Genomic DNA, 16,781 nt, shown 5'->3' with positions numbered 1-16,781 from the left:
TATTGAAATTGCTACAGACTTGAAGAGGGAAATATCATTTTCCAATATTGTGCCTGAACAGATAAAAAGGGAGGCAATTCCAAGGCCTCAGAGTGCTTTAAAATCTGAATGTTTGCTGCTTTAATGTTGGTGTGAATCTGTTTGTGCTTCTGCTAGTGCAGAGGAAACACCACCTCAGTAACCTTCAGTTTCCCTGGGCACTGAATTTCTGAAATGTTCCCATTACATGACTGAAATTTTACACAAAGAGTGCAGGAGATTTCTGCAGATGATAAGGAAGGGTTTTGTTTGGTGGGATGTGTGAAGTTGCAGTAGTAGGCCAGGGTTTTCCAAAGGGATGCTCCAAACGTGGCTGTTTGAGCAATCACTGCAGCCCAGTGCATGGGTGTACCCGAGACCTGATCCACACAGGACACTCATGGGCTTTTCTAAAGCTGTGAGGGCCTGTAGCAAGTCAGTGATCTGGTTTTTCACAGTGGCAGATGAGAGAAGAGCATTTCCAGTGGATGGAGATGCCTGGGTTTGAGTCCTTCAGCAACACACAGTGCCCGTAGTCTGGTGTAAAAGTAACTGCACATCTGCTGGTGCTGTTCATGCAGCACCAAGAGCACAGGCTGGATGGAAATGTGTCCCTGTTGTCTGAAATGGGCCCCAGACACTGATCTGGAAGGTGAGGCCCCCTCTGAAGAGCCCTGACCTACAGAAATATTCCTTCAGCCAGTCACCACAGGCACCCAGACCACAGAGCTGTCCTTTGTTAACTCTGCTGAGGTCACAGAGCTCCTTCCTAATTCCACTGACTTGTGCCTCTCCCTTTTTCTGAAGGCTTCACATGCCAATGTGTTGTGCAACAGCCTAATTTGTTAACAAATAAAGGAGGATTTAAATAACCTTAGAAAATCAGTGTGGGCATCCCAGCTGCCTGCAAACAAACAGCAGAAGTGCAAAACATTTAAGTAGCAATGCAAAGTATCTCAAAATTGCTTGAGCTTGGGTTCTTCAAGAACAAAACCTGGATCATAAGGAGAACATGCTCTGCAGGAGAAGGCTTTGGGTGAGAGCACACACTGCACCTTGTCTCCAGCTCAGACATGGTTTCTGTGCTGTTTTCCCCAGAGCTCCAGTAACACACAATGAATCTTCCTTCCCCCCACGTGTGTATGTATGAATTTGACAACTTTTAGTTCCTTTCAAAGCAATAAGTGAGGCTACTTTGACCTGCAATTGTCAGATTATGTTTACAATACAGTAAAACTGTATCTTCTTGTAAAATATCTCTCTTGAGGAAACCAAGAGCAAAACTCCACATTTGTGTTAGAACATGGAATGCGCTGCCTGCCCTTGCTGCTGGAATTGTGTCAGTGTGGATTGAATCCTGGCTCTGCATTAGAGTATTGCTGGAATCTCTTGTCAATGTTTTCTATCTGAAAGGCCATTTCTGGATTTGGAAGATAAGCCAAGGGTGACTTTGTGCCAGGAAGGTCTCTGTGTGTGCACTGTCCCTGGCAGCTCTGCAGAGGATCACCAGTGGGGGTTAGGAGATCTCTGCTCCAGAGATGCTGAGTAGACCAGTCCAAGGTCTAAGAAAAACTCCTTGTGATGCTGGAAAATAGGAAACACTAAGCAGATGTGTTAGTTGCAGTAAAAGCTTTGGGTCCTCAGGGAGCAAACAATTGGGTTCACAGTCTTGGAAAAGTCTGAGACAGAGAGCTGATTGATTTTTTCTGTGCACAAAGCTGAAATGCACTTTCATGAGTGACTCTTGCCGTGTTTGTTGATGGTATTCATAACATTTCAAGGGACCTTAGACTACATTAGCTTTTGGCCTAAATGTTGAAGTGGTTTGATCTTAACTGATCCTGCTGAGCAACTTTTGCTTGGCACTTCCAGTTGTGTCTGCCTTTTTTCTGCAGTGAGCAGCTCTCGTGTGCTGGGCTGGGTGTTCTGGGGGCCCTGACATTTCCAGGAATTTGTTATCTCTGGCAGAGGCCTCGTCACTGGCAGTCATTGATAAGTGGGAAAGTAAACATGTTGCTGATGAGACAGTGTCCCTTCAGTGCCTGAGCACCAGGATGATTTCACTGCACACCCTGGTCCTCCAGAGGAAAATTCTTCTACCACTCATTAATTTTTAGAATTGTCTTTTCTGTATGACTTTTGATATAACTTACCTACTTCTTGCTCCCTTTTAATGTAGAGGGTCTTTTCTTGTTTACAAATTTCAGTCACGTTAGGGCCATCGCTTCCCAGCCTGGCAGAAATACTTCTGAAATTAGTGTGGCAACTATTTAACTTCTAATGAATATGAAAAGGGAGTTTTCACATGGCCAGACAGATTCTTTCTATTTGCTGCCTGTGGAATACTTGAATTAAACAGCAATAACAAAGGGCAGGGCTGAAGGAAGGGAGTTTGTAGAGGCCAAGGCAGAGCTCGGGTGCTCTGATGGAAGCACAGCCACTCTCCTTTGCAGATGTGCTGTCAGAGCTGCTTTTGGGAGCCCTCCTGACCAGACCTGCAGGAAAACAACTGCTCTGGAAATGCCACTGGCAGCAGCCCCTGCCAGGATGTCTCCTTTAGGCTGGAGGAGGTTGCAGGGACTCTCCAGGAACAGCAATCACTGGAGGTTTTGTTGTTTTTCCTGGGCAGATGCTGCCCAGAGGTCAGTGCACAGGTTTGTCTCCTCTGATTTTATAACTTTGCAGAGAGTGTTGCTGTAATTCTGTTTAGGCTTGAAACAATCCAAAGCTGTCTGCTAAGCAGGGCCAGACTGACTAAACTTGAATGTCTGGTTTAAAAGTAAATGTAGTCCAGTTTAGACTGCATTTTCCTCAGCTGCTCACTGCACCATTTGTATCCTAATGCACATTATTCTTTCAGCTGTTTCCAAAACCATCTCCTTTTGAATGTTTAATATCTAAGAACCAATTAGTTCCATTTTGTTTTCTTTGGATAGGTTGCAATTAAACATTCTTTCAAGTGGGCTTTATTTAGCTAATTCCATCACAAAAATAAGCTCTAAGGGAATGAAGAGAAGTTCAAGCTAGCCAATGTTTATTTTTATTATTAATAATTTATATTATGGGAGTCCCCAGGGGAACTAGGGCCCCACTAAACCCAGTTTCCTCTGCATGTAATGACTGTGTCTCACAAGACTTTATTCAGTAGAAGATTCCTTTTTGCTGCTGTGTCTCAGTGCAAGGGACCTGCTCCACACTGCAGGGAAAGGACTGATGAAGAACACATAAAAACAAATCAAGAATCATTGTTTTAAAGAAGCTTAAGCAAGGCACCAGAGGGAGAATCTGATGCATCTTTTCTGAAAAAGAAAAAGAAAGCCACACTTATGTATTTTTCCAGTTTGAGTGCCAAATCATGATCTTGTTGATCATCTCTGAAGTGATGGCAAAGCTCTCGGTGAATGGGAGCAAGACTGGGAAGAGAAGTGATGGTCCTAAAAATCCTACCTCTTTCTGAACTAACAGCACAGGACCCTTTGTAGTTTAAAAACAACTGATGGGCAAAGTTAGTTTAAAAAATGCTCTTGTTTAGTGAGATTTCTGTCAGAAGTTACTGTTTTCACAGCGTCTGACCCTCAAGCATTGCTCTGCTTCATGTTTTACAGAAGTCTTGAGAGGAGTAATTGAGAGTCCCTCAGAGCTGTGAAGGTGACCCAGGGGCAGCCCCTGGGTGTGGGATTTGGGCTGGTTTGGTGATTTTGAGCAGTTCCCATCCCTGGGGGTCCTGGGTGGGTTCAGGGCTGTGGGAATGGTTGGCATGAGCAGGGCAGGGGGTACAAGTGCCCTGAGCAGGAGCAGCACTGAGGATTTTCCTCCTGCAGGAATTGCCATCCTCCTCCCCTTCCCTCCTGGGGAAGCACCAGGCCTTGCAGCACTCTTTCCATAACTCCACAGCAAGACCCAGACAGGAGCTTTCCTGACAGTATTCCTGTCCTCATTAGCTCAGTTTAAAGGGGTGAGACATCTGGTTCCAAGTACAGCTGTGTGGTTGGGATGGAGGGCTTTTTCTCTCCACAGAAAAAGCACTAAATCTGGCCATTTAAGACAAGGTTTTATAGGAGCTAGAGCTGGGCCGTGCAAAGTTCACCTCATTAAAAACAAGCCCAAAGCAAATAAAAGCAGGGAATAACAGAGTAAAAAATGTGGGCCACGAATGTCAGAGCATGTGTGTTAGGAACTGCTAAGAAGTGAAGGGAAAAGTTTGGATATACCCACATGCATTCAAGGTTCTTGGTTTTTTCCACAAGTAAATATTTGGCTTTAAAGCATAAACCTTTTTTCCCTTCTATTTCTCTCTTCTGTGAAATTTTATATATTTTTCCTCTTCTTCCAGTGTTCTTTGGGATACTGATCCTAACTTAGCAACTTCTTTATTTCTGTGGCACGAGGTTATCTTGGTAACATTTATGGGAATAAACCATGGTCACCATAGCAAGTGGGCTGGATGGTTCAGTCCTTAGTAAAGGGACATTTTTCTTGGTCAGACAGGTAAATGACACAGGGTTTGTCCCACTTCAGAAGTGCCAGGATATTGTGATTCACAGAATTCAGTTTTTGAAGATAACAAATTACATCCCCATGCTGCTGGACATCAGATTTCACTCTTGCTGGAGGTTTGTCATCTGATTTGGTTAAATACCATTTTCGGTGTTGTAATCAAAGCATTTATCTGCCCATCATGGTGCTGCTATTGAAACTTAGCCCTGGGACTCTCCACAGCCCTAAGGCTGAGATGAAGAACCTTCCTTATGTCATAATTAACCTGGAGATGGGCTCCTGCATGAGAAGGCTGGCTGGAGGCACTATCACCCCTGACAGGTCTGTTTGTAGCTCACATTGGGGCACAGCTTGGGGAAAACAGGGAGAATGAGGTCAGTCTTACAGGGGAATGATCCTTGGGGCTGGTAATTAATGCGTGGGGATCTCTCGAGGCCGGAGCTGGTGGGATGCAGTGCCTTGCTGCCAGGCAAGTTCTCCTTTGTCCCAAATGGAGGAGCCTGTGCATCTCTTGTAAACTGCTCTGCCTCAGCTCCATCTGCTTGTCCTGCTTGGGATTTGGGTGATGTTCTGCCAGTGAGGCTGAGCTGTACCTGCAGCTGTGCCAGTGTGAGGCTGCCACATTCCCAAATCCCCGATCCAGGCTCACAAACTGGGAATGGAAACCAGAGGAGCTGTGCTCATAAACCAGCTGGCACTGGGGGAATGTCCTGTGCCTCCCCCAGGAGGAAAACCAGAGCCCAGAGGGAGCACCTGGGGGAGCTGGGACACGGGAAGGTGCCAAGGGCTGTGCCGTGGGCAGGCAGAGGATGGAAACCAGGAGCGGGCTCTGGGCAGTCACCGCGGCTCTGTCTGCGAGCCCAGCGTTGCCAAAAGGCCACAGTGGCATTTACAGCCAGCCCTGATTGCCAGTGCCACATTTCCCTGGGGAAAGGGCCACAGCCCTGGGGTGACCCGTGCTGAGCTCCCCTGCTGCTCCCCGGCAGCTGCGAGCGGCCACATCGTGTCTTGGAAAATCATTTCCAGGCCATCAGCTGGGTCAGGGCTCCTGCTGCTGCCTTCTGCTGGGAATCTGGAATAAATGGCTGATTAATTTCCTCTGGATGTGTGCACTGTCACTGAGAGCAGAGCTTGGAGTGCTGGGATGGAAAGTGATTGGAAGTACAGGAACATTTGGGGTGCAGGCTTGAAAAGCAGCTTGCCCTGGAGTTGAAATTGGAGTCCTGTGTTCAAAGAACCCCCTAGAAATGGGGCCATCAGACCTGACCTCCAGCGTGGGACAGGCTGTCTGACAGCAGTGCCTGTGATATTCAGATTTTTCGCTGCCTGGGAAGCCTGGACTCCAGAATGCCATTTCCAGAAGCTGGCATGAAGCTCTGGGAGGGCCTAATGAGGAAAGCAATAACTTGGATCAAAGCTGTTTATCTGATTTTCTTTTAATGGCTTAAGTATGGCTAGGAGGAAAGTATGTCAGATGTGCAATATTTAAATATATATATTCAAGAGCTGAATCTGCATAGATAAAATTGCAAAAGTACCAAAACTAGTTACACACTGAAGTCCTATCTTTCTAAGTAATGAAAGCTCTGAATGTAATTCTTGTTAAAAAATCAATTGAAGTAATTCTTAGGAACCTAAAGTACCTATGAGAGTGGGATCCTATTCCTGAATCATTTGACATTTTCAAAATAGGAGCTGACAGATGTAAGTTTGGTGCAGAGTAAAGGGCACATCTCATAATCTGAGTTAAACAGGCTCAGGTCAGGAAGTTCTGTGGAACATGTGCAGCTACACAGGGGGCAAAAGCTTCCATCCACAGCAAAACTGTGATGTAATTGCTCATATTGCTCAATCTTAACCCAGCAGAGATGTCTGATGAGTGGGTGGAAGCTGTTTGTGTCCCTTCTCTCCCTTTTCACAGATCTGTTTTAGCAGATAAAAGCTGGATATCGAGCCCACACTGCCCGTGTCTGTGTGCAGGGCTCTCCCCTGAGTGTGGGGGCAGTCCCAGCTCACCCAGCTTCACACAACGACAGCCACAGCTCAGAACCCCCTTCCATGGCAGTGCCACCCAACCTGCTCAGCTTCTGCTGGGAACCCTTGTGCTGGGAGTTCTTGCCACAGGCTGGATCTGCCTGAAGAAAAGATCCCTATTTGGGTGTGATGTTGTGCTAAAATACCCATTTTGAGATGTATTCTGAGATCAAGGGCACCGTGTGTCTCCCTAATTCAAATGATTTTTCTTTTTTTAAAAGAATTCTTTTTCTCAGTTCTGCCCCTAACTGTATAAATAGAATGTTTGTCAAACAGCTGAACAAAACCACTTAAGATGTAAGGGGTCTGAATGATAAATGTGGAATGTTTATGTAGCACAGTAGACATTGCTCCTGAGGTCAATGGTTTGCTGAGGAATGCTGGAGAGCAGAGATTGAGCTCAGAGTGTGTTTTCCCAGCAGATTCAGCCCAGGGCTGTGCCCACAGGGCCACTCCACCCCTGCTGCAGCCAGCCTTCATCACAGCCCCCTTCAGGGTGCCCAGGGCTGCCTCAGCACCTCTCCTTCCCCATGGCCTGGGCTCGGGCCATGGCCAGCACTGCCAAGCAGGTGCCACCCTTTCCACAGTGCCCTGAAATCACAAAACCTCAGTGGGACAGGCCTAGAGCAGCCCTGGGACTCGGACAGGATTGTAACCCAGGGTGGGCACCTGATCTTTTCTTTCTCACTAAGGACAAGTGCCATGGTCTGCTGGAGCATCTCTGGATCCCACCAGCACATCCAGAGGGGGCAGCTGAACCCACTGTCCCTGTGTTTTGAAATAAGCAAGAAGAAAAATAATTGTCATTCCATCAAAGTGATGGTAGGCAAACATAGCCCAGTTTGCAAAATCAGTCATAATTTAACTTATGCTACAGATTTCTGGTGTAATTATGCTAGGGTTGTCTTCCCACCCAGGAAGTGCTGGCAGTATGTATTTATTTCAGCTAAAACCTGACCTGATGCAGTCATAGCAGTGAAACAGTTTTTCTGGTGGAATCCATAATACATTCAAGGGAGCAGAATGAAAACCTTGCAGCTTTGGCTGACTTATTTTTTAAACAGCTGGTGATTAGCTGGAATCACAGCTCGTTCCTAGAGTCCAGAGAAGGTCTCTGAACACCCTGAATGTTCATGGTCTGAATCTCTGCTGATTTTGGTCCTGTGCAGTGAAAGCTGAGTTTCAGCAGAGTGATGCAGAGCCTGCACAGCCACCTTGGCTTGGCTGCCATGAAGTGAATTTTATAAAACCATGATATAAAAGACAAATTCTGGGTGGCAACTCTGCAATAAACTCATGTGTTCTGCTGTGCACAAATCCACCAGGGAGTCTCCTGACAGGCACAAATCTGAGCCCCAGATTTTAGCAGGAGGGCTCCAGTCCCTCCAGTGAACTGTTGAGCTTCCCAGATACTGAATTAAGCCCCATTATGTTGTGATAATACCAAATGAGATTAACTCTGTTTGGATCCCAGAACTGGAAGATAAAATGTCTCTCTTGTCTTTCCAAGTGAAGTGGGTGTGGTATTTGTGAGTGAAATGATGAATAAAATAACAGGGCCTGAAAGCAGAAGGTTTGCAGCAGGCAGTGGAAGGAAATTGTGCTGAGCACATTTCCACAGCCTCAGAAGCTGTGAGCAGTGATGTGTGGCAGTGACTGTGTTTGCTCTCTGCAGGGACAGTCCTTGGTTCCAGCCCAGCTCTGGTGGGTGCCCTGGTGAGCTCTGGAGCCCTCCAGGCTGCCAGAGCCACAAACAGCTGGGGAAGCAGGAGCTGCTGCAGTTTGTGCAGAAACACAGCCAGGAGAAAGTGTCTCCTACCCACTGCCCATCCCCAGCTGGAACACTACAAACTTTAGGGGAGCATGAATTCTTTCCTCTAGCAGGGGTTTAGGCAGTGGACCTCTCAGAGATGCTAACACAAAAACATGGCCACTAATTTAAAGCACAAAACACGAGCAGAAACATTTTGCAAGTCGGTGAGTCATATTTTCCTCATAAAATTGTTGAAACCATTGTGCCCAGAAACAATTAAAGATGTGAGTAGGGCTGGAAAAGTTTAGCCATAAACACAAACAGACAGCATTATTTTGTTTGTAGAAGGTGGAGGTGGTTTGGCTGGAGGAACATCCTCAGCCTCAGCGAGAGGGAGCAGAAGGTGCCGTCTGTGTGTCCTGGCTGCTCACAGGAGCCCCAGCCCACCTGGACACTGGGTCACACCAGGGCTGAAACACCAAAATCTCTCATGGCAGATGGACCCCTGAAGCAGGGCCAAACAAACCTGCTCATTTCATCTAAAATAAATTGTGTCTTGACTTAAGGATGCACTTCTGAGGCCTGAGGTCTCAGCTGGACAAATCACCCGAATTAAAGCATCACAGCCAGCGAGTCCCTGGCAAAGGGGAGCTCTGCCCAAGACCCACAAGCTTTAAAAGACTCTGCTTTTCCCAGCAGTTTGGTGTTGCAGTTGCCCCTGGCAATAGACTCCTTTATTTTCTCCTGCTGTTTTTGTGCTCTGCCTGTGCTGCCCTGCTGAATTCACACTCCTGTTTCTGGGGAGCAGCAAAAGGGGGGAAGCTCCTCTGCTCCCCAGGGCATAATCCCTGGTTTGGTGAGAGCTGGACACACTGGCCTGCACAGCAGAGCTCACAGGTTGGAAGGCAGATTTGGACTGAGCTTTGTCAGGGTCTTTATCTGATTTATTTCTGCCCTGCAGGGAGGGTAGAATTTGAGATGTGTCCAGATACTTTCTCTCAGGGCCACTTGTGTAGCTCAGCACTTTTATAGAGACACTCCAGCTAGCAAACCCTCTGTTTAAACAACTGCATTTGTAAGTCTTTCTTATAAATAAAATGTTTTATTGACATTCAACTCATGTTCTTCTGCTCAGGAGTATGAAATGAGCCATAAGGTTTCTGGGTCACAACAAAAAATCCATATGCAGGGGTGTATCGAGAGGCATTGACTTTGTTGGCATTATTTTGAAGCAATAAGCCCTTGAATGGTGTTTTATTTCAATTCTCTTCATTCTTAGGGAGCTGGGAGGATGTGCCTGTGAGTTGCTTTTGAGAGGAGCAGTGCATTAGAGCAGGGCAGGGTCAGTGGCCTTGGGGACAGAGTTTGGGCAGCAGCAAAAAGCAAATGACCCCAGAGGGGCTGAAATGCTTCTGGCCATGCCCTCAAGGCAAATCTGGCTTCCACTGAATTCCAACAGTGGAAATTTTCCCCTGGAAATTCAGAATTACAGTGGGTTTGTAAACACACATGGTCAGGTCCAGGCAATCTGGGCAATTCAGGAGTTCTGGGGGTGTGAACATTTCCCACATTGTCCTTCACATCTAGAGTTCAGTCCCACAGATTTTACTTCAGGACTCTTCTCATAATTTTCCACTTTCTGTTCCCTGCCAAGGGTCTGGTTGTGTTTGTTCCTTATCTCTGTCCTGCAAAGGCTTTCAGTGTCACATTAGGCAGCTTTAGAGCAGCTGCTCCTGCACTTTCCTCCTTCCTTATACCCATGAACTGAGTTTCCCAGGTTAAAGAGCTGAAAAATAGATCCTGGGAATCTGGCTTAGCCTTGATGAGGGATGTGGTCAATAACCACAAGGCTATTCCTTTTATTTCTTCCTTTGACAGCCTGTTATGCAATTACATTTTTCAGTAAGTTGCATGCTTTCTTCAGGATAATGATCCTTTTGATGGGGTGACAGTTCAGAGACTCACAAACATCTGAAAACTAGAGGGAAGAATGGAAAATATTTTGAAACTTCAGCTGTGATATGATGCAAGTCTGAGCTCTAATGAAGGGTGTTAAGGAGGATCTTTCCAAAGCAAGGCAATGTAAGTGCTGTATGGTTTAAGAGCTGGGGAAGAGGCACCTGAATTTTGCATGTCAGGTTTCTGTGGATCCTCCTGAGGCTGTGGAGTGCTGTGGACTTTGCTTCTCTGGGCAGAGGAACACCTGGCCATGGCCAGCACCTCTCTGGAGACCTTGCACAGCAGCTGTCTGTTGGATTTATCATTGTCACATCTTGCTCTCCACCTTCTGCCTGGATTTCCCAGGTGTGTTGCTGAGCTTGGCACAGAACAGGCAGGGAGATGGGAGCTGAGACCAGCCCAGGGAATGGCTGAGAGGCTTCTGAGCAGGCAGGATCCCTGCAGGATCTCTGCTCCTGGAAATCCAGGACAGCTTTGCTCCTGCCTTGGGAGGTGATGGTACCTAAAGCCTGCTCACTGGCAGTAATCCCCTGTGCTCGTAGACTAGCCCAGAATTAGAAAAATACTCTCAAATCCCCTTCCTCTTGGGATGTATGGAACCATCCAGCTCTTTGCAGGCAGGGAGGAGGTGGCTCTCCAAGCTAGGGGCAGAGCCAGGAGCCTCACACAGACATTTCTGGGCTTGCAGGCTGGGTAATGCCATGCTGGAGGGATAATGCCAGGCTCTGAGCACAGAGCTCCTGTCCAGCATCCACTCTGATGGATTAAAAGTGTTCTTCAGAGCACATTCTGTAATGTGGGACAAACTTCTGCATGGAGCATTCATAGCTCCTGCTTGGAGTTCGTACTTCTCCCTCCAAACACATCCTCCAGCCTTTTGTTATACCCAGATTTACTCACTTGTGGTGTTTACATTACACCAGCTTGAGGGGGAAAGGAAGGGAATTTTTCTGTATATGAACTGTCTGGGTGATTTTCTACAGCTGCTTTGAGGGATATGTCTGTTACTTATATTGGGACTTGGATTCTATGGACATATGGCAGAGAACACAATTCTCCAAAAAGCAAAAGGGTTTGACTGATGGAAAACAAGAGAGCAATCCAAGAGAAACCCTGCCAGAGGAGGAGCATGAACCTGAAATTTACTGTTGAAATCAGACTTCTGCCTTGGGCTTAAGCACCACACAGCCAATTCTACCAGTGACTGCAGAGTGGCTCTGCACAGATGCAAGGAGCTGCTTTTTGGACCTGACAGTGTCTGGAGCTGAAGTATTGTTCTGGCATCGCCACTGGTTTGGAAATGTGCAGGTTGGCCTGCGCTCCTGAAGCACTGGGACAATTACAGGGTTCTTAAAAAGTCAGAAATGTAGAGAGCCCCCGAGTTGAGGCTATTCTGGCTTTTGCATAGTGAGTTTGTAAAATCCATCAGAAATCGAAGAGGGCATGAGAGATTTCATTTTAGACTGCTCAATCCCTTATTAATTGCACCGTGGATGGCAACACAGGAAACGTGAATTGCAGACAAGTCTTTTTTTCCCATTTATTCTGCTGTGTGCTGTTTTGACTTTCCACTTCCATGCAGCTCACGGCTTGCAGCAGCAGCAGCAGTAGGAGAGCTGCCAGGAAGGTTTGGCCTCATCTGCTTTTGTGTTTTTCAGGAGCCAGCAGACTCTGTGACTGGGAGCCATGTCGGTCAAGCTGACGTTTGTGTCCCCTGGGGACGGTGCTGGGATCAGCAGGAGCTGCTCCTTCACGGGATTCAGCACGGTGCAGAGCAGGAAAGCGGCGTAAGTCACCCTGGCCTGGCCTGGCTGGAGGCTGGCAGGGCACCCCAGCTTTCAGCTGCTGCTTTTGCCCCTCTGTGCTCAAGTGCTGGAGCTGTGGTGTCACGGATCCAGAGCTGTGCCCCCAGCACTGCCAGGATGCTCCAGTGCCATTTCTGCTGGGAAAACGGGGGATTTTAGGGATATTTAGGGAAAATAACTCCCTGCTGTTGACCCTGCCCAGCTCTGACCGAGCTCTCCCAGCAGCCAAGGAGCTGAAAATCCCCTGGGGATGTTCCTGGTGAATCCTGGCAAAATCTGTAGCAGCCCCAGACAAATCCTGCCAGAGCTGTCGGGGCAGGGCAGCAGCACAGGGAGGAAGGGCAAGGTCCTGGCAGGGCCATGGCAGCAGCACAGAGAGGAAGGGCAGGGTCCTGGCAGGAGGGCAGGAATCAAACACTGCAATTCCCTGCTCTCACAGCAGCCCAGAGCCCAGCAGGGCTGCAGCCTTCAGTCCCCAGCTGGCCTCTGGAGCTGCTGAGCACCCTGCACTGATGCTCCCATTCTGCTCTCCATGGGCAGCGTTGCTCTGTGTAGTCACTGCAGCTTTTCCACAAAAAAATCCTGTGCTTTTTGTGAGTTTAACAATCCCTGTAAATCCCTGTAAATCTTGAGTGCTTTTAGAAGATATGACCTATAAATGGGAAATGAACACGATCTCTGACTGCCAGTGCATGCTAGAGCAATAATAAAGTGAATCATTTAGCTGCACCCTATGGAAGCATTGGGAAGTGTGCCTCAGGAGCATTGTACTCAAAAAGAATCCTGTTGTGTATCAGTAAAATCCTGACTCATGGAATGAAGCATCTTTTCAAAGAACCAGATGACTGAATTAAACTTTTGGTTGAACACAGCAGGGTAAAGTATGAACCAAAAATGAAATCCCTGTATGGTTGTGATGCAACTGAGTCTTCAATTTGGATAAATTAATTTGTTGGTGAAAGTGAAAATTAATGTTACCCCTAGCAAAGATCAGATATCTAAAATCACACCAACTGCTAAGATCTGAAGAAAAACTCTGTCAGATGACACAGGCAGGCTTGAGCTGCAGTCCAGAGGGAGATTCTAGCAGGGAAAGGATCTACCAGGAGCAGGGCTGGGCAGGGGTTTCCAGTGGGGTCCCAGAGCTCCAGACAGAATAATTCACCATCCCTTAGGGTCATCCTCTTAAGTCTGGCTGCAAAGCTTTCCTGACCAAGTACCTCTCTTTATGCACTGTCCTGATGTTGTTCTTCATTATTTGAGTGTTTAGACAGACAGTTTTGTTCAGAAATCACTGCAATAAGGAAGATTTCTGCCCTAGACACTCAGTCACAGCCCAGTGAACATGAGAGCCTGCCCTGGCACAGACAAGGAGTTTTTTAATCACCCTTTCCTAACTTCTCTGTCCCTCAGGCATTGTTGCAAAACTCAGCAGGAGCTCGCAGGGGCCCTGTGCAAGGTCTGTCCAAGGATGACACACAAATCAGCCCCACATGGACATTCTTCTGCACATGCTAAATATACTTTTGCTTTTCTTTAGCAACTGCCCCTTGGGTCTCAGTCAGACACAATTTTCTATTTCCCCACCATGGTCTCCACAGGAAGTAAATGTTATTCCTGTTATCTGTAAAGTGGGAAATCTGATCCTTAAATTATCAGGTTCACAAGGGAAAGCAGCATGAGAACATTCAGCTTTTAGCTACTGGCCCTCCAGGCCGTGTCAGCTACTTCACTTTCGTATGAAATCTATGAAAATGGGATGAAAATGTATGAAATGTATGAAAATGGGATTCTTAACATCAGGGCTCAGTGGCTGCAGCAGCCACTGTGAGATGCTGAGGAGAAGGGGCAGTGGGGATCCCAGCCTCTGTGTGCAGCACTGAGGTGCTGTGCAAGGGAAGTCATTGCCAGGATTTAGGATCTGCACTCCAAAAATCTGAAGCTAAATTCCAAAACGAAACAAAACCCTGGAGTAATTTGGGCTTTTAATTTCAAAACAGAATTATCTTGTCTCTTCTATTTGGTATCTTGCTAATTAAAGTACTTGAGAGCTTGGAATTAGATGCTATTTCTTCTTGGCATGAAAGAATTTCAAGCAATGAGACTCTTTCAACTGCCCTTATTGGTCAGACTGTCCCTTCCAGTGTTATTCCTGTTGAAAGTCTCTCACTTTGCATAGATACATGCAAAGATACCCAAAATACATTATCATAATAAAGAAAAGTAATATTAATATAAGGTTCTAATTTAACAGCTATGTTCCTTGTTGTAGGCAACCTGAGCTCCAAATGGTTTTGTTAATTAATTCTTTCCATTAAGGCATCATAAAAAACCAAGGTAATCAGCGGTGTGAAGAAATTAGGTATCCAGCAATGTTTGGCAACACCTAGTTTATCAGATTATTTGCAGAACAGATGTTAAAAGCTGGAATTAAGTGGAAATTTAGGACAAGGATAATTAAAGTAGGTACTCAGGGGCTTCTCTAATCGGACTAGGGACAGCTCAGGTGTGTTGGGCCTGGGCTTTAATCACCCAGCACAATAATCCCATTAGGCCTCAGTTACAAGCCTGGAACTGAAAGCAGCCAGGGGGTAACTCGGGGGCCTGGTGGAGTTCATCATTTCTCCAGGTGAGTAGAATTTAGGATGGAAATTGTAGAGAAGGTAGAAAGCTGTTCAGAGAGCTGCTGGCTGGTTTGGCTTGCTTTGGTGATGGGAAACTTCTCTAGGTAATGTCATTTTAGAGGCTTTACTTAGGGGGATTATTAACAAACCTACATAAAAATAGCCAAGACTTAGGGGAGGATATGGAGAGAGGTAAGCCAGGCAGGAATTATTTGCAGAGAGCTCATTTTCTGCTTTAAAGGTGTCTCCAACTGATGCTTCAAGGTGTTCTAACTGCTTAGGTGGGCACAAAAAGTTCTGTGGGGGGGACTTCTGGTAGAAACAATATTTAATTTTGATTTTGCAGTTGCTTTTAAAAGTAATTACCTGAGGTGTTAGATGCTGAAAAAAACCCTTGCTAGTTTTATCTTGTGTGCAATCTGGGCCTGGCAGTTGGGTTTTCACAAGTGAGTGGTGCTCTGAGGCACGGTTTAAAGGGATGGTGAGTGGCAGGGAAACAGCAAGTTCCAAAGGCTCAAACCTTGAGCAGCCCAAGGTTTTCTGTCTGTGTGCAGGTGGAGCCAGAGGGGACTGGCCCTGCAGCAGGGCTGCCTTTGGGGCTCTGGGGGTGCCCCCTGCCCTGCTGGGCTCTGTCACTGCCAGGGCGCTCTCAGGTGCCCAAGAACCACGGAGCGATGGGAGTGGGACTGGACAGAACTGGTGCCCTGAAGTGCCCCAGGCATCTCCCAGGTGATGGGCTTCACCCCTTTCTGAAACTCCTTGCTCTTCCTGCAGCAAATCCCTCAGCAGGAGCTCAGTGAGATCGAGGATGTCACTGAAGTCCCCCAAGGCCTATAACTCCCTGCAGAAGGGGGCACTCATCTGGGACCCAAAGCCACTGCAGGTGAAGAAAATTTTTGAAGCTTTGAAGAAAGGACTTAAGTAAGGACTTTTTCAATATTGTAATTTGCTTTACTCAGTCATGCTGCTGCAATCTGTGTGTCACTGTGCTCTGTCTCCATCCTGAACATCTCTGAACGTGTGTGGTGGCTGCCCCAGACCTGGGTCCTAAAACCAGCTTCATTCACTCTCTCAAGCACGGGGATCTCTTTTGCTTTGTTCCTCTTTTGGTTTGTTCCACTCTGCAGAGTGTCAGTGAGCACTGCCCATCTCCAGGGGAGCCACTGAGGGTGGCAGGGCAGGGATGGGATAGCCAGACATGGGGAGGGGGTGGCAAAAACTTTTTGGAGAGGGAACTGTGTGGAGTTTGCTTTCAATCAAAAAGCTGACTTAAAATGGAACCTGCAAATGAGGGAGTGCCCTGCAGAGTGGGGAGGCTGGTTCATGGAGCACTTCTGTTCTCCCTGTGCTAATCACTGAGCCCTCAGAGTGAGTTGTTCCAGGGGGGTGTCAGGATGGGCCTTCTGGGGTTTTCTGTATTATTTTTTTCTCTCCCTCTTTTAATAGAATTAAACTCCAAAGTTCAGAATTACTCTGTTGTCTCTGGGCGTCTTGTAAGGCAAAGTTCTAAGCAGGTTCATCTGAAAACTTGAGCTTTTTGATTTCCCAGAATGTTCTCTTATCACAGGAACTTCATTTACACCCTGCAGCTGCTATTGGAAGATAAAATACCTTTCCCTGGATTTGTAAACCCTGCAGCTCTTTCTGCTGGCACCCTCCTAACACTTCCTGCAGTGTGCCACTGCTCTCCTCCACATTTTACTACTCTATTCATTTTGGTCACAGTTTGTTTTCTTAAGCAAAGAACATCAAATGCACTGTAGTAATGCTTTATAAAGTCAGATGTGTCACATTTTTAGTCCAATAACAGACCATGAAATCTTCACCCTAAAAATATCCACCAATCTCTTATTAGAGGATTTGGATTTAAAAGAGACGAGGAAACCAAATGTTTTTGCAGAGCTGAGAATTTATCTGAGCTTAGGGAGGAGAAACTATAAAGTGGGTCAGAATTTGTTCCCAGTTTTGCAGCGAGTGCCACATGATCAGCCTCCTGCCAGGAGTGAGTGGCTGACTAATGGACTGAAGTAACCTACAGAAAACAACTGGATCAAATAGCAATGCAAAGGCCAAATTTTAAGTAAATGCAGA

The 16,781-nt window shown here is 46.7% G+C and overlaps 1 protein-coding gene across 17 annotated transcripts in view; it reads left to right on the top strand.

Annotated features, from left to right (window-relative positions):
- Positions 1-16,781, top strand: part of RIPOR3 (RIPOR family member 3) — a 41,549-nt gene that overhangs the window by 6,516 nt on the left and 18,252 nt on the right. For 7 of the 17 annotated variants that reach the window (XR_015277101.1, XM_086853290.1, XM_086853297.1 and 4 more), the window contains 2 exons: positions 11,920-12,048; positions 15,465-15,611. Coding sequence is in view for 16 of the 17 variants with exons in the window: in XM_086853290.1 (XP_086709416.1) it covers positions 11,948-12,048; positions 15,465-15,611 (248 nt within the window). In the remaining variant the exon portion in view is untranslated. Of the gene's footprint in view, positions 1-4,766; positions 4,837-11,919; positions 12,049-14,498; positions 14,972-15,464; positions 15,612-16,781 lie in introns of those variants that run through there. The other 10 variants (XM_086853300.1, XM_086853303.1, XM_086853292.1 and 7 more) reach the window with 9 other exon arrangements.

Source organism: Cyanistes caeruleus, chromosome 16 (assembly GCF_971803275.1).
Source record: "Cyanistes caeruleus chromosome 16, bCyaCae1.hap1.1, whole genome shotgun sequence".
In the NCBI taxonomy this organism is placed as follows: domain Eukaryota; kingdom Metazoa; phylum Chordata; class Aves; order Passeriformes; family Paridae; genus Cyanistes; species Cyanistes caeruleus.
The sequence above is the reverse complement of the archived record's forward strand: the minus strand, read 5'-3'. Positions and strand labels throughout refer to the sequence as shown.